At 46.4% G+C, this 24861-nt stretch overlaps 1 protein-coding gene across 1 annotated transcript; it reads left to right on the top strand.

Annotated features, from left to right (window-relative positions):
* Positions 1 to 1728: 1728 nt before the first annotated feature.
* LOC136758185 (xenotropic and polytropic retrovirus receptor 1 homolog) lies at positions 1729 to 16838 on the top strand. Its single transcript, XM_066712455.1, has 15 exons — positions 1729 to 1759; positions 3359 to 3513; positions 4833 to 4884; positions 9711 to 9806; positions 10178 to 10386; positions 10480 to 10629; positions 10912 to 10992; positions 11161 to 11242; positions 11715 to 11902; positions 12217 to 12396; positions 12588 to 12756; positions 12870 to 13064; positions 14334 to 14494; positions 14836 to 14972; positions 16365 to 16838. The coding sequence occupies exons 1-15, from the start codon at positions 1729 to 1731 to the stop codon at positions 16570 to 16572; spliced, it is 2094 nt and encodes a 697-aa protein (XP_066568552.1). The 3' UTR covers positions 16573 to 16838.
* Positions 16839 to 24861: the final 8023 nt, after the last annotated feature.

Below are 24861 nucleotides of genomic sequence, written 5' to 3'. Positions count from 1 at the left end.
TGGTACCCGGTGGGGTCTTCTGCTGTTGTAGCCCATCCGCCTCAAGGTTGTACGTGTTGTGGCTTCACAAATGCTTTGCTGCATACCTCGGTTGTAACGAGTGGTTATTTCAGTCAACGTTGCTCTTCTATCAGCTTGAATCAGTCGGCCCATTCTCCTCTGACCTCTAGCATCAACAAGGCATTTTCGCCCACAGGACTGCCGCATACTGGATGTTTTTCCCTTTTCACACCATTCTTTGTAAACCCTAGAAATGGTTGTGCGTGAAAATCCCAGTAACTGAGCAGATTGTGAAATACTCAGACCGGCCCGTCTGGCACCAACAACCATGCCACGCTCAAAATTGCTTAAATCACCTTTCTTTCCCATTCAGACATTCAGTTTGGAGTTCAGGAGATTGTCTTGACCAGGACCACACCCCTAAATGCATTGAAGCAACTGCCATGTGATTGGTTGGTTAGATAATTGCATTAATGAGAAATTGAACAGGTGTTCCTAATAATCCTTTAGGATTTTTTTTTTTGGGGGGGATATTTTATACACTTTACACACACTGCGAATGTGGCTTAAAAATAAATTATGATACGAAGAATGGATGCTAATATCTTGATATTGCACGAACAAAATGGTTGGTACTATTAATACAATTGCTTTCTAACTGTGCAACGACGGCTAACTGGGATTTTGCGAGGCGTTATGTGTATTTCAAACACTATTTCCATGTTGATCTTTTAAAATATACAGAACCTACATCATGTTAACCTGCTAACGCGCAGTTACACTGTGTATCCCCTGGGTGTCGCCCTCGGCCCTCAGTGCGCATCCCTGTACTGTATGACGTGAAAACATGGATTAAACAGGTCAAAGGTCATGTGTGTTGGGCTTCCTTTATTCTGTATTTTGTAACTCTCATGTCAGCTTTATAATACAGTATAAAAACAAGCAGATTGACATTGATATGGTATATGAACAGTACTTTCAAGTTCTCTTATTATATTAAGGATCCATGATTTTAAAAGTTCTAGACTTTTTGGCAACAATTCCATAACTAATAGGTTATGACGTAGAAAGTTGTCTAGATGCCGGATAAAACAGACAGCAGTCCTGCATTGTGGGTGAATATATCTCCAACAGGGTATGACTGTTAAAGTGTAGCACATTTGTTTTGAGCCAGAGCCTTAATTGACCATATTATCATCACTGATTTTAATTATGTCGACCAATTAAGATTGAGCAGAAAAGGAACAGACAAAAGACATCTAATCATCTGAATGGGTTATTTCACCAGCCTAGACTATCCTAATGAAAACGTCGACATGTCTGGACTAGCGTTACAGGGAGCTGGACGTCAACATTTATTAATTTGGCAAATGGCTGCATCCAGGGTCACTAAACAAGGTTTACAAGAGTGCAATACGATTCATATACAATACTGTATTTGTAGTATTATTCTCTACACAAGTGCTGATGTAATAGTACAGTTTTATGATAACTGATTAAGTGCCAAGGAAACATCAAAGAGCTGAGTGACTCTAAACAAGATGGACTGAAATGAGTGAGTCAGACGTAGCTTTATATATCGGCTTGAATTTCCTTCACCAATGACACCATAATACTATAAACAATCATAGCACAGTTTATAATAACATAAATAAATAGTCTCTGGGCACTCAGGATGTTCAGCACAATCAGAGCGTAAACACAAGTATCAACTACTTTTCACCAGCTATGTTGCCAAACGACCAACAGGACGGAGCACGTCAGCGTAACAGCGTTGTTGTCTCCACTGTGGTGCAAATGAAACATTCACATCGCCTGTGGCCACGCTCAGCAAGATGTTTTACAGAAAGATGTTTCACAATGAGCAGAATTCATTAGAACAGGAAGAATTCTGCGAAGACAACAGTTTGTGCACAGTGATCGGTTCACTTGCTTCACCAAACCAAACACGCACCAACAATCACACCCCGTTTGGAGTCACTGGCCTCCTCTGGCAGCCGAGCGGCTCGTAGCACTGGACTGGAGGCGCAGTTGCTTATGTATACACGCCTGCAGCAGTGCTGGGAGATATTTGCATATTTCACACGCCAGGCATGTATGTGTGGCAGCCACATACTTTGCATGCACGTGGTTTAGCCCTTGTACTCCGGTACTTCCATTTTATTTCCCACTACCTGTGTGAATCATGAAAGCATAATAATACCCTTCTATCCTCTTTCAAATATGAAACTATACAAAGCATATATTTAAAGTTGACAAGTCAGCCGCACCTTGCTTCTGCGTTTTATCACCACATAGAGTCCACACATAACAACTCTATAAGCCAGTTAATATGGACTACTGCAGTACCTAACCATCCACTTTTACATTCATGCAAAATACTTCAGCCATAACGGCTATAACAAATGGACTGCAAACAAAGAGAAATAAAGCACAGCTGGGGAGCAAAACTAAAACAAATTACATCACAGGCAAGCTTTTAAAACTTCTAATCAGCGTAGCTGGCAAATTGCAAAGGGATTTGCATTTATACTGTAAAAGGTCACCCCTGTTTGCATTTACATTTAAATGGGTAACAAAAATGACTTATGCTGTGTTGTATTTGACAAGAAGAATCTGAACAGCCGTGGTAGTGTGATGTACAGCAACAATGAACATCGTCTCACAAGAACAGCATGAAATGAAAGCCATTACCTCAGGTTCATTTGAATGGCCCAACAAAAGCCATCCCCACAGCAGAAAAAGTTCAAGGCAACGGTTCAGTCAACGAAACATCCACGAGCTTCTTAACAAGAGTGGCGTCTTGAAACAAATCAATGAATACTAAAAGCAGGACGAGGTAGGGTTGGAGCAGAGATACAAAATAACATCAGGTAGGTTACAAATTAGAGAAGGCTATTGTCTCATATTGGAGGTTTAGTCCATTTATTTAATATATTCCTATAAGTATTATACACAGCTAATCTACATATATATGATCTTTTTATTTTAAATACAATACAGTCCCAGTGTCTATATGGACTTAAATGACAAAGAATCAAATTATGTGACCTATTTTTAATCATATTTATCAAACTCAACAGCACAACACACAAAGAAGTGGTCAAAGTCACATAAACAGGTGCTAATTTAAGTGCACAAAAGTAAATGAAATGCCTAATTAAAAACACAAAAGGGCCACTAGGTGTTTGGTGAATGAAACTTGATGACTGTTGTCCGGAGAGCCGTGTTATTTCAGAGCAGCTGATCCAGAGTTTAGCAGTGAGGACCCTGGCGCGCTTCTACCCTGACATCTACTTTATTATAGATGAGCCGAGAGACTCTCTGTGATCCCGCTGCCCGGTCCCTGCCCTGCCAGTCTCCCCATCCCCGCAGCCCGGCAGCGTTGCAGAGCAGGAGACCCGGACAGACGCCCGTGCTTCAGTGTCCGTCTCAGGAGAGGAGATGAAGTTCGCCGAGCACTTGGCTTCTCACGTCACCCCAGAGTGGAGGAAGCAGTACATCTGCTATGGGGTGAGTACTGGACCCACATGCTTCCAGTGCCACAGGCTTTTCGGTGGACCGGCAGTTATATGGTTCACAACAGGCAGATCACATTTAAAAGTGAAGGAGGATCATGACTCAGGATTTGAGCACCTGTTTCTCTTGGTTGTGTAGTGAAACAGGCAGCAAACTTGTGATAATGTCAAGTTCAGTGTGGCAGTGATATAAGTGAAAGCAATGGGGGAGTTGAGGTGTGTTTCACAGGGTGATGTAATTTGGTTGGAGTGTGATATATGACACAATATGACTGAGAGCATATCGCTCTGGCAGTCGGATCGCAAGGTGAACTTTGCCGCGATGGCAGACTGCAGATGTGAGTGAAATGCTCGACTGCAATAGAGGATTTGAGTGATGTCGGTTAGTTGGTGTCCTGGAAATCCCAAAGACTCGTAAACTGCGAATTTGAGAAGCTCAGTAGTTTGAGTTAAAAGCAGAGGGACATATTCTGTGTGTGAGTCTTAGCCGTCTGCACAAAACATTGTCCACTTCTTAGATATTTTTACCCCCTAAAAGGAGGGCATTGATGTTTTTAGCACATTCCCCCCCGGAACGAAGGGCGTAATTGGTTATGATTATGAGACACTGACATCTTCAAAACCTCAAGGACGAAGCCTCTCCAACACCAGGGCTCAATCCCGGCCAACCAGATATCACTGTTGCAATATTGTACAGAAAGAAACAATATAACATCAACGCAAATGTGTAGACTTGAGGGGGATGTTGTCAGAACTCTGTCTTCCAGAGAACAATGTTGACAAACAACAAGACACAGACAATGAAAAGTCTGTTTAACTTTAAGTAGAAATGCTGACAACAAAAACAAAATGTATTTCAGCAAATACACTGTTGTTACAGATCACATATGAGAAAGCAGCCAATCACCCAAACATTCCTAAACCTCTTATCTTGTGAGTCATCCGGTGCAGAGAATTATCAGTATTTAAAACTTCTTCAGTTACCAGCAACGTCTCAGGACACTTAAATGCTCATGGTGGCAATTTCACAGGATGCACATTTGTTTTTAATGAATGAACAGTTTTGACACGTTTCTAGCATGAAAACACAACCCAGATCAGTCCAGATCAGCTCCAGTAGGTCAGTTACAGCGGATTCTGGACCAAAATGTCTTTAGACGCGTTTGATTGTTATAGTAAAAAAAAACTGTGTAAGAGATGTCATTCCATGCAGGTTCTGTAGCCAGAACCATGCTCAAGATGACGCCTCTCACACAATACGAGACACCGTTCACACGACGTATTAAAACATATACACAACCCATGTCGTTTCAGACCCTGAAGTCCGCGCTGTGTGCTGGAGAGGATGGGCAGCCGACAGAGGAAGGTGAGGAGTCTGAACTGGGATGGTTTCCTTTTCTCACAGTACACGCAACACCTGCTTATCTGAGAAAAGACACGCAGATCCGAAATACAAACAACTGCCAAGAAAGACTACACTTATTGTTTTTTGCTCCAATGAAGAAGACCTTGATTCTCTCCTGTTGCCTCCTCTACATATTGCAGAGTTCCCTAATTCATGCAGTAGTTTCAAATAGATTTCAGTGCATAGTGATGTTTCAATCAAGGAACAGATCCTAGCTGGCCTCCCCGATTGGTCCAAACATGCAGAGTGTGTTTAATGTGCTTGCGTGTGGCTGTCGAGAGAGAGTAGATCTGTGAAGGAAGACTCCAAACGAAATGTCTACAGCTATAAACGTTGGTGCCACATCATTGGCCTGCAAATTCCAAACGTGTGAGAACCTCAGGAATAAACCCTGGATGTCTTCTGCCCTTCCTACGTGAGAGAATACGTGAGAGATGTGCTGCCCTTACTGTACCTTGTTATAACCCCATGGAGCGGTGCGGGCGGGTCATTCGCCCACAGGAGCTGGTTTCTGTGCTGTGAGAGGAGCACAAGAGTGCAACGGGAGTGCGATCCATTCTCCCTCCAGCGTGAGTTATTATTCACCCTGTAATAGAGCCCTGTGTGTGCCAGGGGCGCTGACATGATGGAATAGTACCAGCGCTGGCAGGATGCCTTGCTTTAACTAAAGGCACTGCGGCCCGATTAATTATGAAGAGGCCAACGCAGCTGGTGGAAGGAGCGGTGCGGCGGGGGAAGTGAGCTGTGAAAGTAGGGGACGGTGAGCAGGAGCTCTTCCCCTCTCCTCTGGGCAGTGAAGGGCACCGGGCCGATGGTCTCGTGTCGCACAGCCGTGGAGAAGAGCCCGACAGCTTCCCTTGACTACACTTGACCCCGGTCTGTTCTTGTCATTTTGCACCCTGCTTTTTCACTGTGCCCTCCTATGGCTTTGCTGTACTCTGCTACACTGGGGGAAATGTCAGTATAAATGACTGATGGACAATTGTACCTTAATTAATAGTCCTTATTGCAAATGATGGCATAGTTGTAGCCTATTGCAGGAAAACACAGCAGGCACAGAGGATGCTACACATAGGAAGCAAGGCGAGTTACTGTTCAATGCACAAGGAGAAAGACAGTAAAAGTGCAGCTTGGAGCACATGGCAGTTATTGATCAATTAAGCAATTAACTTGTTCAATTAAGGGAACTTTGCTCATCGAGGGCTGAAAAGGGTGGTTAATTTCCTTTATACCAAATCTCGAAATAACTCAATTTAACAAATCACCTGCTTAATTGATTACAATGAAATCATTCCAGGTGTTAAGAAGCTGACGTCTGAAGCAGACAGAAGCCCTGATGCGATTGAGATTGGGACAGGGAGGTGATCGAACACGAAGGCAGACAGTCTGTAGCTACATCAAACAGGGCTCCCTCCTGCCCCTCAACCCCCCCCCCACCCCCACAGCTGGAGTGGAGACGCGGGGCACAGGGCCGATCGCTCTGTCTCTGTCTGCGTGGGAATCGGAGAGAGAGACGGATGGATTGGCACAGGCTCAGGACTCTCATTAGAAATGCAGCTCAACGCTACCCAGATAATTCTGCCTTGCAAATAGGCCTGTCTGGCAGTTTTGGGGGGCAATAAATCCTCCTAACTGATTCTCTGTGCAGAGTAAAGAAAATTGATGGACAAGATGTGCTGTATTCATGACCAGTGCGGGGGGAGAGGGAGAGAGAGAGTAAAAAAGAGATAGAGAGAGTGAAAGAGAGAGAGAGAGTTTGTACCTCCTCCTGCAGTCGGCCTCATTCCATATATTTTCTTCCTCTCGGCTGATTTATCCCCCCCCAGTGTACGGCACGCTTTCTCGCGTCACTGTGTCAGAGAAGTCCAGCGCACTTTATTTTAGTCTACTGTTCTGTTCTTTATTTTCTGCATTACTTGTGGCTCTCTTTAACAGCTCCAGAGCTAAATTATTCATACCCGGCTTCTTCACTTTCTGGGTTTGTAATAGTGAATTGAAAAACATTGACTGCGATCTGAGAAGCTGGGGGGGCAGATTTACTGGACTTGGCAGCAAAATCTTAATTCATATTATGTATTGTGTTGGGGAAACTACTGAATAATATGAACTGCTGCCTAAACCTTGATAAATCAGAAGTCCTTTAAATGGTGCGTGTGTGTTTATATACACCGATCAGCCATAACATTATGACCACCTGCCTAATATTGTGTTGGTCCCCCTTTTGCTGCCAAAACAGCCATCGAGGCATCGAGGTCCTGTAAGTTGCGAGGTGGGGCCTCCATGGATCGGACTTGTTTGTCCAGCACATCCCACAGATGCTCGATTGGATTGAGATCTGGGGAATTTGGAGGCCAAGTCAGACCAGGCCACCTTCTTCCATTGCTCCGTGGTCCAGTTCTGATGCTCACGTGCCCATTGTAGGCACTTTCGACAGTGGACAGGGGTCAACATGGGCACCCTGACTGGTCTGCGGCTACGCAGCCCCATACGCAACAAACTGCGATGCACTGTGTGTTCTAAAACCTTTCTATCAGAACCAGCATTCACTTTTTCAGCAATTTGAGCTACAGTAGCTCGTTTGTTGGATCGAACCACAAGGGCCAGCCTTCGCTCCCCACGTGCATCAGTGAGCCTTGGCCGCCCATGACCCTGTCGCCAGTTCACCGCTTTTCCTTCCTTGGAGCACTTTTGATAGGCACTGACCACTGCAGACCGGGAACACCCCACAAGAGCTGCAGTTTTGGAGATGCTCTGACCCAGTCGTCTAGCCATCACAATTTGTCGCTCAGATCCTTACGCTGCCCATTTTTCCTGCTTCTAACACATCAACTTTGAGGACAAAATGTTCACTTGCTGCCTAATATATCCCAACCACTGACAGGTGCCATGATAACGAGATTATCAGTGTTATTCACTTCACCTGTCAGTGGTCATAATGTTATGGCTGATCGGTGTATATATCATCATCCTCAGCATCTGATCTGTTCTTCTCGCAGTGTGTCCGACCCATCGCCATTTTAACATCTACACTATTTCAATGATGTCACATTCATTTATTCTTGGATCCATCCATCTCTTGTTCCATTTCTTCTTGTTATTCCAAGCACACATCTTTCCGTGCTTCTTTGTGCCGTCTGCAGATTCTGTAACAGTATATTTATTCTGAGGATTGCTCATATCCTTTTCTGCTTAAATAACAAAAAATAAAACGAGGTAGAGAGAGAGAGGCAGAGAGAGTGAAAGAGAGACAGATAACATTCCCAAGTCTTCCTGTATAGACTTTGGTGTGAACCAAAATTGAGCCACTGTGCCAATGATGATGTATGTATATGCTTTATCAGTCTGCGTGAGCAATTGTTCAAATCTCCCGCGAAATATTACAGTCCTGCAATATGGAAAGCAAAACAAATTTGCATCAGTGACCTAGAACCCCACATCTGAGTCTCTATATATGAGCCACACAGGATTGTACATCCTACATCCTAACGAAGCCATACAGGAAAAACAAAACAACACACAGAGCTCGAGGTGGTGGCTGGGTCACAGCAGCCGTGTCCTTGGCATAAGGGATCTGGTTTCAGGTGCTGGTGCTGCCTGCCTCTCTCCACAATGGAGGAAATGGGGCGTGAAGGGCACTGACAGAGGGAAGAGCCTCTCGCTGCCCCCTCATCTCAGCCACCAGGTCCTCAAAGAGCAGCAATGTGTCGGAGCGCCGCCGACTGATGCAGCGCTGCACCCCCATGAATGTTTAACGAGCCCCGTTGTGGATTGTGTGTGCCAAACTAGGTTCATTCAGTGCGCCCATTAAAGCGGGAGGAGGCTATTGAGATGAGAGAGATCTCTTACAGCCCCACAGCACTGGGACAGCTTTCTCTGCTCACTTTGAAGTGAGGAGCTGCGGCCAAATGACCAGGCATCGTCTCACTGAGAGGGTAGATGGTGAAGCCAGGACGGCAGACGACAGGGTAAAGCCTAGGCTGGCGTTGCGTGGTTATAAACACCCAAACATAAAAACATAAGAACATAAGAAAGTGTCCAATCGAGAGGAGCCCATTTGCCCCATCCTGCTCGTTTGATGTCCATTAATAACCAAGTGATCAAGGCTCCTATCCAGTCTGTTTTTGAATGTTCCCAAATTGTCTCTTCAGCCACATCGCTGGGGAGTTTGTTCAGATTGTGACGCCTCTCTGTGTGAAGAAGTGTCTCCTGTTTTCTGTCATGAATGCCTTGAAGCCCAATTTCCATTTGTGTCCCCGGGTCTGTGTGTCCATTGGATAATCAATCACATAGAATAATTGGGAGACGGAGGAGAAGACGAGCCCTACAAACTGACTGTAACTTCGTAATCTGGTTAGATTTATTTTGTACCTTTAACAGACGTGGCAGCAGGCACTGTAATGTACATCTGCGTAAAAAATACATTTAGAAAAAGCCATTTGTATGTTCACACCCCATGAAAACCTAAACTCATTCGACATGTCTTGCCAATCCTCGCGAGGAGCCCGCAGAGCAGATCCCAAATAACATTCCTGAGTGTTTTGGTACCAGGTGTTTTGCTTTCAGTTGCTCACAGCTTGGCACATCTTTCAAAAGGAAACAAGCTGAAATCCCTGTGGCTCTGATGTCTCTCTAGTGAGGTTTGTTCTATAGGTGCTGTGATGCCCCTCTCAAGTGTGTCTTGTAATACCCTACAGAAGAACCATCAAAAATAGGACATCTGCTTATTGGCCGATTCCCCACACCCCTGAAATGTGTCTCTTTCCCTCTTGTCTTCTCCTGGCCTACAGACCCTACTGTCCTTGAGTGGCAACACAGGTCTCTCCAGGAGGCTTTCTTCCAGATGTGTGACCATGAGCTGGCCAAGGTCAATCTCTTCTACTCTGGTAAGATGCATGAAATTCAGGAAGCCGTTTTCATTTTTAGCATGATGTCTCTCTTTACTGTGTGGCTCCATCTTAAGAGTTTGCGTTGTGTTGGACTGTTGTGTGACTGTTGGAGATCTGTCCTTGAGTGGCAACACAGGTCTCTCCAGGAGGCTTTCTTCCAGATGTGTGACCATGAGCTGGCCAAGGTCAATCTCTTCTACTCTGGTAAGATGCATGAAATTCAGGAAGCCGTTTTCATTTTTAGCATGATGTCTCTCTTTACTGTGTGGCTCCATCTTAAGAGTTTGCGTTGTGTTGGACTGTTGTGTGACTGTTGGAGATCTTATTCAGGTTTTGAGCTCGGTTATTTTTTTTTATCGTATCCCCAGAAAAGCTGGCTGAGGTGCAGAGGAGGCTGGCCGCAGCGAAGGCTGAGATGGAGTCAGCCCGGGAGGAACAGAGAAGGAAAACTCCTGGTACCAAGACCAGACGGTTTCTGAGGGCCTACAATAAAGCTGGCAAACACAAGACCTTGCAGGACCTCAAACTGGCCTTCAGTGAGTTGTATCTGAGCTTGACCCTGCTGCAGAACTACCAGGTAAAGGAGCAGTCATTGTCCCCACATCAGCGTGCGTCCCTCAGGAGTCCTAAGATCTCACTGAACTCTACTGTCCATCCTGCTGCCCTATAGGAGCTGAACTACACCGGCTTTTGTAAGATCATAAAGAAGCACGACAAACGCTTTGCATCGGTGCGTGGCCTGGCCTGGCGAACAGACATCCTGGACGTCTCCTCTTTCCACACCAGCAAGAAAATCCCCCAGCTGGTCGCCGAGGTGGAGGTAAGGCAGATTCTTGATGGTGGACCGAGAGCTTTTTCCAAGAAGTCAATCCATGTGATCTCCTGTCTCGCTACCCAAACCTGGATACGAAGAACAAACACCAAATGACACACAAAAAAAACCCAAAGTGATCTTGTTAACATAAATAAGTCCTCTGAAAGTTTTATGTGACGCTTGTATTTGAATTTGTTTCTTTCCTCATTAAGAGCAACAGGTGAAAGCACAATGGTCAGTTTTAATAATACTCAATATTGTGTGTGTGTGTGTGTGTGTGTGTCCAAGTCACAGATGTGCGAGCTGGAAGGGGGAGACCGCGAGAGGGCGATGAAGAGGCTGCGTGTGCCACCCCTGGGGGCAGAACAGGTGAGGTCAACCACAAACACCATCAAATAGGAGTCATAGTGGATATGAAATGATAAAAACACAGTTTGTCTGTTAACCTTAGAATCCACTAAACACACGGCTTACAGTATCAACGATGTTGCCCATATTAACTCCGGCTGTGTCTCTGTGCTGTCCTCTCCCCCCCAGCCCGCCCCCGCGTGGACCTTGTTCCGGGTGGGGGTGACCTGCGGACTCCTGCTGGCCCTCCTGTCTCTCATCGGGCTTCGGGGTGAGAACCTGCCACCTGGCGCGTCGGCACTCTGATTACACACCTCGGTCCCCGGCCATTTGTTAACATCTCTCCCAACATCAAATATTAAAGTGGGCAGCAGTGTCGGGTGGCCGGATGCTCAGGCTCAGCCCAGACTCGTGTTGTGTTTAAGTTTGGTTTGTCCTACACTTGACCAGGAACTCAAAGCGCTTCCCTGCCCAGTGCAAATCGACTCACAATCCCTCCAGCAGATAAAACACAAGAAGTAAAAACAACACATTTGATAAATAAGAGGTAGTGTTCATCAGATTGTTCCTCACACAAACACGGGCAATTTAGGGTCAGTTGAAGTTGTACTTTATTGAAAAATTTAAATAAAATAAACCTTAATTGATAAATACTTCACTCATTTTAATTTCTTAAAATTCTGGATTAACTCCAAGTTGGGAGAGCTACCTCATGGCTCTGTTTTCCGACTTCCTTCTCCTAGTCTTGCAGGCACCCGACTGGTCACTCCTGGGGTCTTTGCTGCGGTTCTACAGGGGCGGCTTCCTGTTGATTGAGTTTCTTTTCCTGCTGGGAGTCAACATCTACGGCTGGAAGCGGGCAGGGGTCAACCACATCCTGATCTTTGAGCTGGACCCCAGGAAGCACCTGTCTCATTACCATGTCTTGGAGGTGAGGCTCATCTTTACCGCGCCTAAGTGTTCATTTAATAGCTAGACAGAAATGAAGACTCAACTTATTCCTTGCTCATTTGGTGCCAGGTAGGCTTATCCAAGACTTTAATCATTAACCATTTAATTAGGGAAACAAAAAGTGGGATGGAACAAAAACCAGAAGATCCCCCCGGCCCTCCAGCACTGGAGTCTGACCGCCCTGTGTTAGATTGTTATTAGCCACACTAGCAGATGCAGCTGACCTTGCTTCAGAAGGCTGTTGCGTGAGGATGTTTAAGAAGGGTCTGTGTGTCCAGTGAGTTTGTGTATCAGTTGGCAGGGACGCTGGCTGTGTGCTGGTGCACCAGCGTGCTGATGTGCCTGCACAGTCCCCTGGCTCCGATCCCCCTGCAGCTGAACCCCCTGATCTTCTACGCCTTCACCCTCCTGCTGCTGCTCAACCCCACGTCCACCTGCTACCCCCATGCCCGTCGCTGGCTCCTCACACTGCTGGTGAGTCCTGGCAGTCTGTTACCCGTGCTTCAAAGAGATTGGAGCAATAGTAATGTATTTACAATCAGTGGCCAGTTGGGTAAAACCACTGAAATTAAGTGTTTCTTGAGTTTAAGGGTGTTGAACACTTACACACTGAAGTCAATACTCTGAATTGGATGGTCAAACTGACCAGCCATAATTCCCCACAGTGCCGGGTCTTCACGGCTCCTTTCCACCCAGTTGCCTTTGCCGATTTCTGGCTGGCCGACCAGCTCAACAGCCTGAGTCCCCTGTTCCTGGATCTCTGGTCCCTCCTCTGCTTCTACGTCTTCGAGGTCAACTGGACGGACCTCGAGGCCTTGAACACACCCCCTGCAGGTGAGAGAGCGAGCGACGTACTTTCAGCTCTAAACACACCCGAGCTCCAGCTGAGTGGCTTCAAACCCGTGTGTCAGCCAGTCAGCGCGTCTCCTGGGCTTGCTGTGTTGCAGAGAGGCTGGACTGTGGGCAGTACTCCCCAGGCCTGACCTGTGCGATTCAGTGCTTCCCTCCCTGGCTGCGGTTTGCCCAGTGTCTGCGGCGCTTCTGGGACAGCGGGAACACTGGGCCGCACCTGCTGAACGCGGGCAAATACTCCACCGTGTTCATCATGGTCACCTTTGCCAGCCTCTACAGCGTGGCCACAGGTAGGAGCAATGGCAAATATGTCCAGAGAACTATTACAGGAGGGATGATAGGTTTTGTTTTATTTAGTCTTGTTTAGTTTTTTGGTTTTCTTCAGCTCTAGAGATGTTTGGAGTATTGACCCGCTTTGAACTGAATCTGGACCAAATGAACATCCGGTTCTTGACATAGTCACATTCCCAGTTCTTTTCAGGTTCCAGTTTTGGCTGTTTCACAAGATGTATTTGTGTATGTGGTTATGTGCCAAGTCAGGTGGTTTCTACATGTGTTTCCTTTCAAGATTGAAAGATTTGCCAGCTGCAGTACCACATCCGATTTGAATATTTAAATGAGCTGCTATCTGCTCCAGCTGCAGCGAATTCCTTAACTAAGTCATCGATGGGGATGTTTGAGCCCAGACACACAGCAGACACAGTCTTACCAAATGGCTGAGATGAGCTCGAATTCCCATTGCCTGTGTGTCTGTTCTGAGGAGCGCCAACACGGCCTTTTAAGACCTCAAAAAAGCTGGTAACAAAACTCGCCGGTGAGTAGAGAGGGATTCTATATAGGCTTTCTACGAAATGTCAGCACTTCCCTCTTTAGGAAACTGTATTGTTTAGCCTCGTTTGTAGTTGGTAGTCTGAACGTGTGGATACTGAGAACTACCAACGAGGTCTAAATGATACGTGATCTCTTCATATGGGCCTTTGAGGGATAGAAAATCTGTGTCCCTTGACGTCCCTCAAGATCTGCAAGAGACGTCCTTTTTAGTTTCACAGTAATACACAGAGGTTGGCAGTAGGCTGCCCGTCCCACAGAAGCACCACAGAGAGCCGTGGGCCTCATTAGTGGCCGTGCTCGATTGCTCGGGCTGAGAGGCGAGTGGGATAAACACCAGTGAAACATGACACTGGCTTTGTGAACCATCCCGTGTGCTGAAGTGCAGCCAGGAGCACGAGGTGGGCTATTGTAGGCTGAACAATGCCTACATGATAAATAAGCACTCTTCCTGAGCAAGAAATCCAAAGCCTCGCCTTCACTTTCTCAGACTTCAGTTAATGAATCTATTAAAACAATATATTTTTCTACACCCACATTTTGTGATTTTCCCCTGGATTTACACCTTTAAACGCGCCCCGCCCCCCGAGGAAAAATGGGAGAGAGTAAATGCAGAGTGCGGTATGCAATTTCATCTAAATTTCACTGTAAGAACACAGCTGTTTCTGGAGGCGTTGTTGATTCCTGACCATTGTGTGACCTCCTCCCCCCACCCACCATGTCTGTGACAGAGCGCCCCCAGCTGGCCCCGGGGGTCAAGCCGTACCTGTACCTGTGGGCAGTAGCCACCTGCATCAGCGTCCTCGTCACGGTGAGCTGGGACCTGCGCATGGACTGGGGGCTGCTGCGGGGGCCCAGTCTGCTGAGGGAGGAGACCGTGTACGCGCAGCGGGTGAGTGGCTCTAAGAAACATCACATGCCTCATTCCTTCTCAAAGAAAGCGTTTTGTTCCGGAAAAAAAGTCACTACATTACTCGATGAAATACACAATTTATGACCATCTAAAATGGTTCCCCCATATCGATCTGTCTAGTTTGATCTCTCCTTTATGGATTATTGTCTGCTCATCAGTTTAAATCCTAGCTGCTGTTCTACTTCATTTTAACCCGTGGAAGTTGCTGGGAATTAAAGTGTCAGTCGTGTAAATGGATCTGGATGTCTCCTCCCGCTGTCCTCTAACACACAGAGTTCAGTGCTACCCTGATCTTACTCACTTGGCTGCTTGTTCTGCAGGCCTACTATTACTGCGCCATGCTGGCTGACGTGCTGTTGAGAGTCTCATGGGCCATCAACATCATCTTCGCCCAGATGAGGGACTCTGATGCTGCCATCGTGGTCACCAGCGTCCTTGCCCCCCTGGAAGTCATCCGGTGAGCATGTCATGAATACTACATCACAGCTGCAGCGCCGGCCAAGTGCTCAGTCGAAGTGTTTCTGCTCAACGCGTGGTTGTTATGAAGCTCTGAATGTATACAGACCAAAACCAAAATGAATCAATCGTGCGTTTGTGCTCTTCCTTTATGTCACTGAAACTACTGTGAAATGCAAAGTTCAAACCTCAATAAAGGTTTTAGCAAACTACATTACTAGTGTGCAATCATACTAAACCTGTGTTGACTGAACAATGTATTTAAATCACACAATAGTAAAACATTGTCTTCAGAATCATGAAAGGCATCGACCACATCAAACCAGAGGAGCTTTTCCAGATCAGCAGGGACACACGCACCCGGGGACACGAATGGAAATTGGGCTTCAAGGCATTCAAGACACTTCTTCACACAGAGAGGCGTCACAATCTGAACAAACTCCCCAGCGATGTGGCTGAAGAGACAATTTGGGAACATTCAAAAACAGACTGGATAGGATCCTTGGATCACTTAGTTATTAATGGACACCAAACGAGCACGATGGGGCGAATGGCCTCCTCTCGATTGGACACTTTCTTACGTTCTTATGGGATTGCAGACAAAGAAGGGATTATGGATCTTCGAATTGAAAGATAACTATAATTTCTATTAAGAGAGCAGAGTAGGCAACTTTTTAATATACATTTTTTATATATTTTGTACAACTGTACACAATCCTGGCAACCTCAGCTGTCCTCCACACCCACCCCACAATCAGATGTGAGACTGAGTCTCCAAATGCTTTGCTGTTTAAAATCCAAATCCCACGATGAATCTACCATGCCCTTGTAGGATTATTCTTGTAGTCCTTTTCTCGTGGTGACTGGCTTGGTCATGACTTGAATCCTGAAACATCTAAAATGATCTCAACCAGATAAACAGCCCAACAAGCAGAGATGTGCTCGATTCAACGTTTTGATGGGAACGAAGAGGAGACCGCCCAACAGAAAACACATGAATAGTGCCTGAAAAACCCATTGTAGATTCCTAAACATCACAGGGCTGGATCGATGAAGAAGAGGGAGGGATATGCGGTGAACAGTGTGAAATAGTTTGGGTGAGAAGCAGGAGAGAAAGGGAAAGGAGAGGAGGACAACAAAGAGATGGGACAAGAAAATGAACACCATTAACCACCTTCATCCATCAGTTCCTGACCTGCTTCCTAAATTGCTCCTTGTTGGGTGAAACCATTCTAGGCTAGTCTGGCTATGTCTAAATATTACACTTTTATTACTGTATTTACATACACTGCGTGTTTCACACTACGGGGCCCGAGAACACATCTCAATAGCCTGCAGATTCATTCACAGGCCACAGCGGCGCGGCTCACAGTCTCTCCTCTCCTCTCCTCAGACGCTGCGTGTGGAATTTCTTCCGGCTGGAGAACGAGCACCTCAACAACTGCGGTGAGTTCCGCGCAGTCCGGGACGTCTCCGTGACCCCGTTCAGCCCCGGGGGCCACGCCGCCCTGGAGTGCATCATGGACAGCGAGGACACGGCCAGGGATCATGGGAGAAAAGCTACCAGGAGGACCCTCTTTTCCATCACTCGTCTGAGGTGATGGGGGCTACTGGGGGATATCGGTGGGGGGATGGGGGGCGAAGTACATTAAGGTACGATTTAGCCAAGGAATGTGTGAGTGAACTATGACTATGTATAAAATAACACATCGGAGACGAAGAGCAAATTCTAATGGGATGAACAGGAACTAGAACACAAAGTAATAAAGTAGAGTAAATATGCAAACAATGGGGGGGATGAAGCAGCATTTGTGATTCATTACAGGAAGCAAATCATTTAATGGAAGGTTTAACCCTGGCCGTCAATCCCTCTCCTCTTCTAAAGTGACTTGATTCTGAAGCCAGGTGGCAGCAATAATTTCAGCAGCAACATTTCTGAACGCATTCCCCAGGGAGCCTGTCACCTTTGCCCAAAGTCAGCTTGCTTCTCCCTGATGTTTCTGCTGCCACGGCTGCTGTACATTAGCACGGGGAAAAGCAATCTTTTACCAAATCATAGCTGCCTAAGAGAGTCAACTGTTGGGCTGAGTCAGTCAAAATGTCCACGTTCTCAAGGTATCTAGCGATGGACGATTGAGAGAGACGTGGAAAAGCTGCAGGATTGTGGCTCTCTAGGAGTTGGGCTGGCCATCTCAGCCTTATCTACAGTCCTGCTGGCTTCATGGGTCATCGTGCAATGCCTGGTCCCCTTCATACTCCGACCCATCTGAGTCTGGGCTCTTCGGTGTCTCCGTGGGAAATCGAAGGCCAGCATTCTTCCCACATCCCCATCTCTCCCCTCCTTCTGTGTCCTTGTGCAAATGGTCTTTCCTTGTGTGCTTTGCAGAGCCAGACCCAGGGAAGTGAAGCTGTCCATGGAGGGGACTGAGGAGGAGTCCCTAATGCACCAGTAACCTGAAGAGATGCGCCCCCTCTCTCAGCCTCCTGTCCTCTGAGCTGCCCCTGACACACAACCGCGACAGTGGCACTGAGCACACCAGCCCTCCGTGGACTGTTCTGACACAGGGGTATCCCACGCTGACCATCCCCCCCCACGTGTTTAGCAAATAATGCTAAATGACAAACAATATATTTGGAAGGGGCCCCAAGAGAAACTGATCCCACCCCCTGCCCCCACACCTCCCCCAAGACTTGCAGATGTGCTAGAGAAGACTGGGGCTCTTCCAGAGAATGGAGAAAAGACAGGTTTATGGGTTTATCCTAGAAAGAAAAAGATAATCTCAAAAGTTCACTTAAAAAACATTGTTTTGTGAAGGAGAAGAAGAGAGAAGCAGACAAGTCTAGATCTGAGATGACCTTCCGTCCTGTCCTGTGTTTATGGCTCTTAATCTGATTACTGATTTACTTTAGGAATGAAAATGTATTTATTTGTTCACTTATTAGTTTTATTGTGTATCCAAACATAACGGAGAGTTTAAACAGGTGCTGAAGCCGGCGAGGTGGCGTGTGTTTGGTATGACTGAGTTGGTAACGGCAGCCTTGACCAGGTTTCGGCCGAGGCAGAATGGTCACCTGTAATTCACACAGGACCGGCGGTGATTCTTACGCACTCAGAAAACACACAGTGCTCTAGAGATGTCAAGCAAAGTCGGACTCAATGAGCTGAACAGTGAAAACAGTTACCTTGGCTTGTCAGAGAAAAAGAAAGAATCTGTAAAAGTACAAAAGGTGAAGTAAGGAGTTTCTTTTATTAGAAAGCAGACAATGTTCTGTATCGCATTAAAAAGATTCTGTTTCTCTCAACCACGCAATGTCAACTGGAATAGAGTCTGAAGTGACGGTGGACATTTCAGAGACAAAAAACAAAACCAGAGAAAGAAAAACAAACAAACAAAAAGAACAAGAGATGGGAATCCAAAGCCAGCGAGACATAACATTGAAAGTGGCATTTTGCTTTTGTTACAGAGCACAATACCTGGGCTGTTATTGTTGCTGTCGTCGTTTGTTTATTTCAGCTGTCAAGCAATCACTTTTATTTTCGGATCGACTCACTGGAAGGCTCCCGTCTCGGCTTGCTTTGCCCGCTGAGGCTCGATGCAAATGGAGTCAAACCACCAGTTTAGTCCCAACAGGGTTTCACTCAACGTCCCAGCGCTTCCTGTTGATTGTCAACGCTCTGAGCATATGGCATCACGGACCTCCGCAGACTTCTCGCCATGAAGTATTAAAGTGCTGGCAGACCATGAATTGAAAGGATCGCAGGCTCTCCGCCGGCATAAAGCACACGATGACATTTCCCCAGGACGGCCCCTGGGTCAGTTCCAGCTGAGCTCTCACGGACTTAATTGGTCTTATTAATTAGTCTGATCATGACAAAACTGGAAAACTGGACATTTTCGCAAACCAGGAATCACAGTCTTTCAAATCGACAGGAGAAACGAAGAAATAAAATGAAAACGTAGAAATCGTACTCATGTCCAATCAAGCGATTCACTTAAGAAACGCAGAGCTTAGAGAAAACATGCTCTCTGTTTGAAGAATGGATCTGGACATACATTGGCCTAGACCCTCCTCCGTCAGTGCCAGCTCGGTCCAATTCACCCCGGACCTGCGTTTCCATAATCATCAGATAATACGCAATGTTCCACCCGACTCCAACTGACCCAGCACTGCTAGGGTGACCGACTGTCCTTCTCCTCTCACTGGACAGTGTGTACAGAAATTCTGGCTTCTGACTAAAAAGAAGAGACAAAAAAGACAGGACAGAGGAAGGTAGTGCTCTGGGTGGGACTGCGGGCAGAGGACAGAGCACAGAGGACAAAAGGAAGGTGTTTAAACCAAGACAAGACAAAACGGTCAGGGAGGAGTTTGTGTTGCGTGTGCCTCTCATTCACCAACACAACCAAAGACCCCCCACTTCCTGTCAGCGCTGTTAAAACTAGTCTCCCATCATGAAGCTTCAACCTTCACTGCTGTTGTATTAAACATAGATATAGATGAATAATAAACAACCCAGAGATGTTTTTGTGAATTTGTTTGCCTAAATAAGAGAATAAAATGATAAAACTGAATTTAAAAAAAGCTAATCCGACCAGCAATACAACCTCTCCTCTTCCACAGGGCAGCTCGGCACCACGACAGCGTTTCTCTCTCTTTATGAAATTAAAACAAAAGCCGTGAGTTGAGTTATTGTTTTTCTGTGTGTTGGTTATTAAAGTCACCTAAGAGCTCCTAGGCTGTGTGTACAAGCAGTGTGTGTGTAAAAATAAAGACAATAACGAACAAAACCCGGCTATCAGGGCTTTAACTGAACACGAAGGCAGCTGTGTGAGATATGACAGAGCGGGTCCTCTCTCCCTATCTGTGAGCAGCAGTGTCGGTATCACGCTCCAGCGCGCCGTGTCAGCCGTGCTGCGCGACCTCGATCGTGGCACGAGCCGACAGGGCTGAGAGAGGCTGCCGATAAACCACCCAGAAGAGGGTTCGGTATCGAGCAGGAAGGCAAACGCAAAGTCAGCAAAAACAACTCGCCACATAGACGTGGAAATGAAAAGTGAGCAACTTAGATCAAACGTGGCTTTGCGGTGAGCGGGTGTATTCCACTGCCTGTTTCTTAGTGTTGTTGTCATGTGTCTGTCAGGACGACACGTATTTGGACGTAGATTCCGTGCCTCTGGATTTGGGGAAATCTTAAAGGACTCCTTCATCTGAGTGATCTTTCAAGATGCCCCAAACTACCACCCAACCCAACCCAGTCAGAGTTTAGGCTCCAAACAAGAGCTTGACTACATTCAAGTTCGACTTCCCCCGGCACTCCTGGAATGGTGAAGCGGTGGAATACACCAGGCCCCCGGGACGCCGTTTCACCACGACTCTCACCGGGACGTCACACGTTTGACATTGGACTTTCCACAGCACTCAGTCGGGACACATCTGCCCTCGGGCAACTACATCAATTACAGTTTTCATCGTTACATTTGCTTTTTTTTTTTTTTGGCATTCACAACCTTGAAAGACGCCGATCACAGACCCGCTTCACGCTTTCTGACCGGACTGGAGTGGAGCCAAGCATTCTGTCTCTATTCTTCCCTCGAACGATGGGCTACAGCTCAACCCGTTCGCCAGCTTCATAAACCAGCTTTAAGCAGCGTTATTCCCGTGGAGCAGACAGAGCTGTCCGGGCTTTTCAGACACCGGCTTTCAAGAACCACATTTGTTCTGCTCAATGCATTTCAGGTTTCAGGGAAGATTAAAAAAAATAATAAAATAAAAAAAGACTTGGTAACTGTCACTAAATTGCTAAATTGCTTTGGTTTCACTTCTGCTCGTACTTTTGAAGCCAGAACATCAGTGAGAACACAGTGTATTTTGATTAAAAAAAAGGTTTTCGATGGCTTGGTTTCCCAGTCTTGCCGTGTGTAGTGCAGCCGGTCTCGCCTCACACAACGCGCCGGTGACGCCAGGCACGAGGATACGAGCTGTCAAAGTGTTCTGTAGTTTCTTTGAGTGTTTTTTGTGTAACTATGGCTTCTGACAAATATCATGTGTCATCCAGGAGTGATATGAGTGATCTGGGTGAATATGTGAAGGGACAAGGCACAAAAATCAAACTCTTGGTGCGGGGCCACGGTGAAAGGACCATAGACGCACCGTGGTACTCAGAACCAGAACCAGAACCAGAACCAGGGCACAGTGTCGCAGGCCTCCCCTCACAGATGAGTCAGAAAGCGTGAAACCTGGGCCCCTTCTCAGCCTCACTCAACATCCAAGGAGTTTAAGGCACTCGTTATTCTCCCCCCCGTCACAATCAGGGACCCGCCCCCCCACCACACTCGCACGCACAGCTACCGGGGCCTCAAAGGGCCACTCTGGCCCCCTCACTCTCTCAGGGGCTTCTTTACACAGTTTTCATTACCAAGGATGGCTTTTCGCCACTGGCTGAGAACTGAATTTAAGAGGCCAAAACTCTTCTGTTTATCATTATCATCGTCTTTACTATTGAATCTGATAGAAGACGCTCAACACTCATTTGATATATTAGATTATAAAAATAAACTGGAACCTTTTGCAAGGTGTAATAACCTGTGGACCAGTTTGTAACACTTTTGGTTACTATTTTGTAGACTTTTACAAAATGTATATATATATATATATATATATACACTCACCTAAAGGATTATTAGGAACACCATACTAATACTGTGTTTGACCCCCTTTCGCCTTCAGAACTGCCTTAATTCTACGTGGCATTGATTCAACAAGGTGCTGAAAGCATTCTTTAGAAATGTTGGCCCATATTGATAGGATAGCATCTTGCAGTTGAGGGAGATTTGTGGGATGCACATCCAGGGCACGAAGCTCCCGTTCCACCACATCCCAAAGATGCTCTATTGGGTTGAGATCTGGTGACTGTGGGGGCCAGTTTAGTACAGTGAACTCATTGTCACGTTCAAGAAACCAATTTGAAATGATTCGACCTTTGTGACATGGTGCATTATCCTGCTGGAAGTAGCCATCAGAGGATGGGTACATGGTGGTCATAAAGGGATGGACATGGTCAGAAACAATGCTCAGGTAGGCCGTGGCATTTAAACGATGCCCAATTGGCACTAAGGGGCCTAAAGTGTGCCAAGAAAACATCCCCCACACCATTACACCACCACCAGCAGCCTGCACACTGGTAACAAGGCATGATGGATCCATGTTCTCATTCTGTTTACGCCAAATTCTGACTCTACCATCTGAATGTCTAAACAGAAATCGAGACTCATCAGACCAGGCAACATTTTTCCAGTCTTCAACTGTCCAATTTTGGTGAGCTTGTGCAAATTGTAGCCTCTTTTTCCTATTTGTAGTGGAGATGAGTGGTACCCGGTGGGGTCTTCTGCTGTTGTAGCCCATCCGCCTCAAGGTTGTACGTGTTGTGGCTTCACAAATGCTTTGCTGCATACCTCGGTTGTAACGAGTGGTTATTTCAGTCAAAGTTGCTCTTCTATCAGCTTGAATCAGTCGGCCCATTCTCCTCTGACCTCTAGCATCAACAAGGCATTTTCGCCCACAGGACTGCCGCATACTGGATGTTTTTTCCTTTTCACACCATTCTTTGTAAACCCTAGAAATGGTTGTGTGTGAAAATCCCAGTAACTGAGCAGATTGTGAAATACTCAGACCGGCCCGTCTGGCACCAACAACCATGCCACGCTCAAAATTGCTTAAATCACCTTTCTTTCCCATTCAGACATTCAGTTTGGAGTTCAGGAGATTGTCTTGACCAGGACTACACCCCTAAATGCATTGAAACAACTGCCATGTGATTGGTTGGTTAGATAATTGCATTAATGAGAAATTGAACAGGTGTTCCTAATAATCCTTTAGGTGAGTGTATATATATATATATACAAACACACACACACATTTCTATAGAGAACAAACTTTTAAACACGATAAAAGGTTATTTAATCAGAACTGTAAGTTCTGTAAGACTGAGTCATTTTATCTATTAAAAAATAGTATTTCTCTTGTAAATTGCATTGAATGAATCATCGGGAGGACGTTCCCAAAGCCGCGGCCCAAGCGTTAACCAGGGCTTTAGCCGGGAGAGAGAGAGAGAGAGAGAGAGAGAGAGAGAGAGAGAGAGAGGAGGATGAATGGCCCTCCAGTCCAAGCTCGCACTGTTACGATCAGTGTTACAATAAGCCTGGACGACAGTCAGGACCCCCGAGAGCCTGCAGTGGACCCCCCCGTCCCCCCTCCCACATTCACCGCGTCAGGTTTTAGTCTCTCGTCATTCCTGTAAACGTCGCACAACTCCTTAGTGCAATAAAGCGCCAGGCCCCGTACGATCCGTACGGCACCGGTACAATCTCCTGTACAATCTCACACTTCTTCCATAGCCCCCCTCCCCGGACCCCCTCCAAACCCCAGTCCCCCCATCACCGTCTCTCTGAAGAAACCTGCAGTCTGACAGAATCTCCCCCTCGGGGAATCGATCCCAAAAGAAGATTTTGAAGCCAGGAATCGAGTCTAAAGGGACGCAGACAGACCTCGGGGGAATCCGGACTAGGATTTGAACCCAGGGTCGTCCTTCACTAGTTCCCCGTGTAAAGGAACGCTGTGTTTACAGCCAGTCGTCACCACAGTGTTTTCACGTGTCATACAACACGGGGCAGAACCTCTGCTGAGATAGAGCAGGTGTGGGAAGACTGGCAACAAAAACAAACTGTGCAGGATTTCCCCCGAGACCTGGAGAGGCATCAATTCCTCCAGTGACTAGAGTAATCAATCTATATATATATCTGGCAAGAGGATCTGAAAACATTGAAAGGAAAAATCCCAAAGAAAACAGAACAGAAGTATTTTGTGCATGGAAACCTCAGTTTGATTACCCAGTTCCTTTTCTTGAGAAGTTTGTGGGTTTTTTCCTGTGTTTTTAATACTCAAGTGATCACCTAAAATAATAATTGAGTCCTGACTAGAGATTCTGTAAAGCTGCTGGACTGGAAAGAGAGAGAGGGAGAGGGAGAGAGGAGACGGAGGAGGCTCCTAGGCCCCAGTAGTACTCCATTAGACAGACTGGTGGTGTTGTGTGCAAAACAAAAGCATTAATTTCCAATTCTACAATGGCAAAAAAACAAACAAACAATAAAATCACCTTGTCTGGGTCACATGGTTCAAAACGAAGGCCCTTATTTCAGCACCTTTTCCAAAAACCCTCTCGTTGTCTTTTGCTGTGACCCACTCAGGTCTTCCCAACATCCCGTCTCTGCGGGCCGCGGCCCCACACTCTCTGTTCCACAAGCGCCGTCAGGTTTGGTTTCGAATCTCACTGAGGAAACCAATCAAGAGAAAACAGGAGATCCCCAAAAGCCAACAGGCGCATGTGACGCACAGCAGCGTTTCTGTTTCTTTCTGGGACAAACGCGCCGCACTCTGGACAGTCAAGGAGACATAAAGGCAGTTCTGGGCGCCGCAAAACAAAGAAAACAAAAAGAAAAAACACACCAAAAACACCAGAGTGTCTTGGGCTGTTGCCTCTCACTTCGGCTTCACTCTTCCTGTTCAACAAAGGTTTACTCTTAGTCGTGTTTTTCTCTTTCTAGTGCAAATGCAAGAAGCCAGCAGGAATTCGTATTTCCCCAAATCCAATACAAAAATAAAATGAGTCGGTGAAGGAGGCGTGGAGTTTTCCAGCGACATTCTGCCCAACTCCGGTCTGAGCCTCACAGCACGGCAATGGAGGAAAACCCCTTAGAGCCCCCCCCCCCTTCACCGGTCAGAGAAAGTGCTTCACATCCCCACCCCCACCCCGGCCCCCCACCCAGGATCCCAACAGAAAAACAGTCTCACGTGTTAAATGTTACATCGTCAGGCAACTGCAGCAGCTTTTTGCA

This window comes from Amia ocellicauda, chromosome 9 (genome assembly GCF_036373705.1).
Source record: "Amia ocellicauda isolate fAmiCal2 chromosome 9, fAmiCal2.hap1, whole genome shotgun sequence".
NCBI lineage: Eukaryota > Metazoa > Chordata > Actinopteri > Amiiformes > Amiidae > Amia > Amia ocellicauda.
This window is presented reverse-complemented; position numbering and strand designations above follow the sequence as displayed.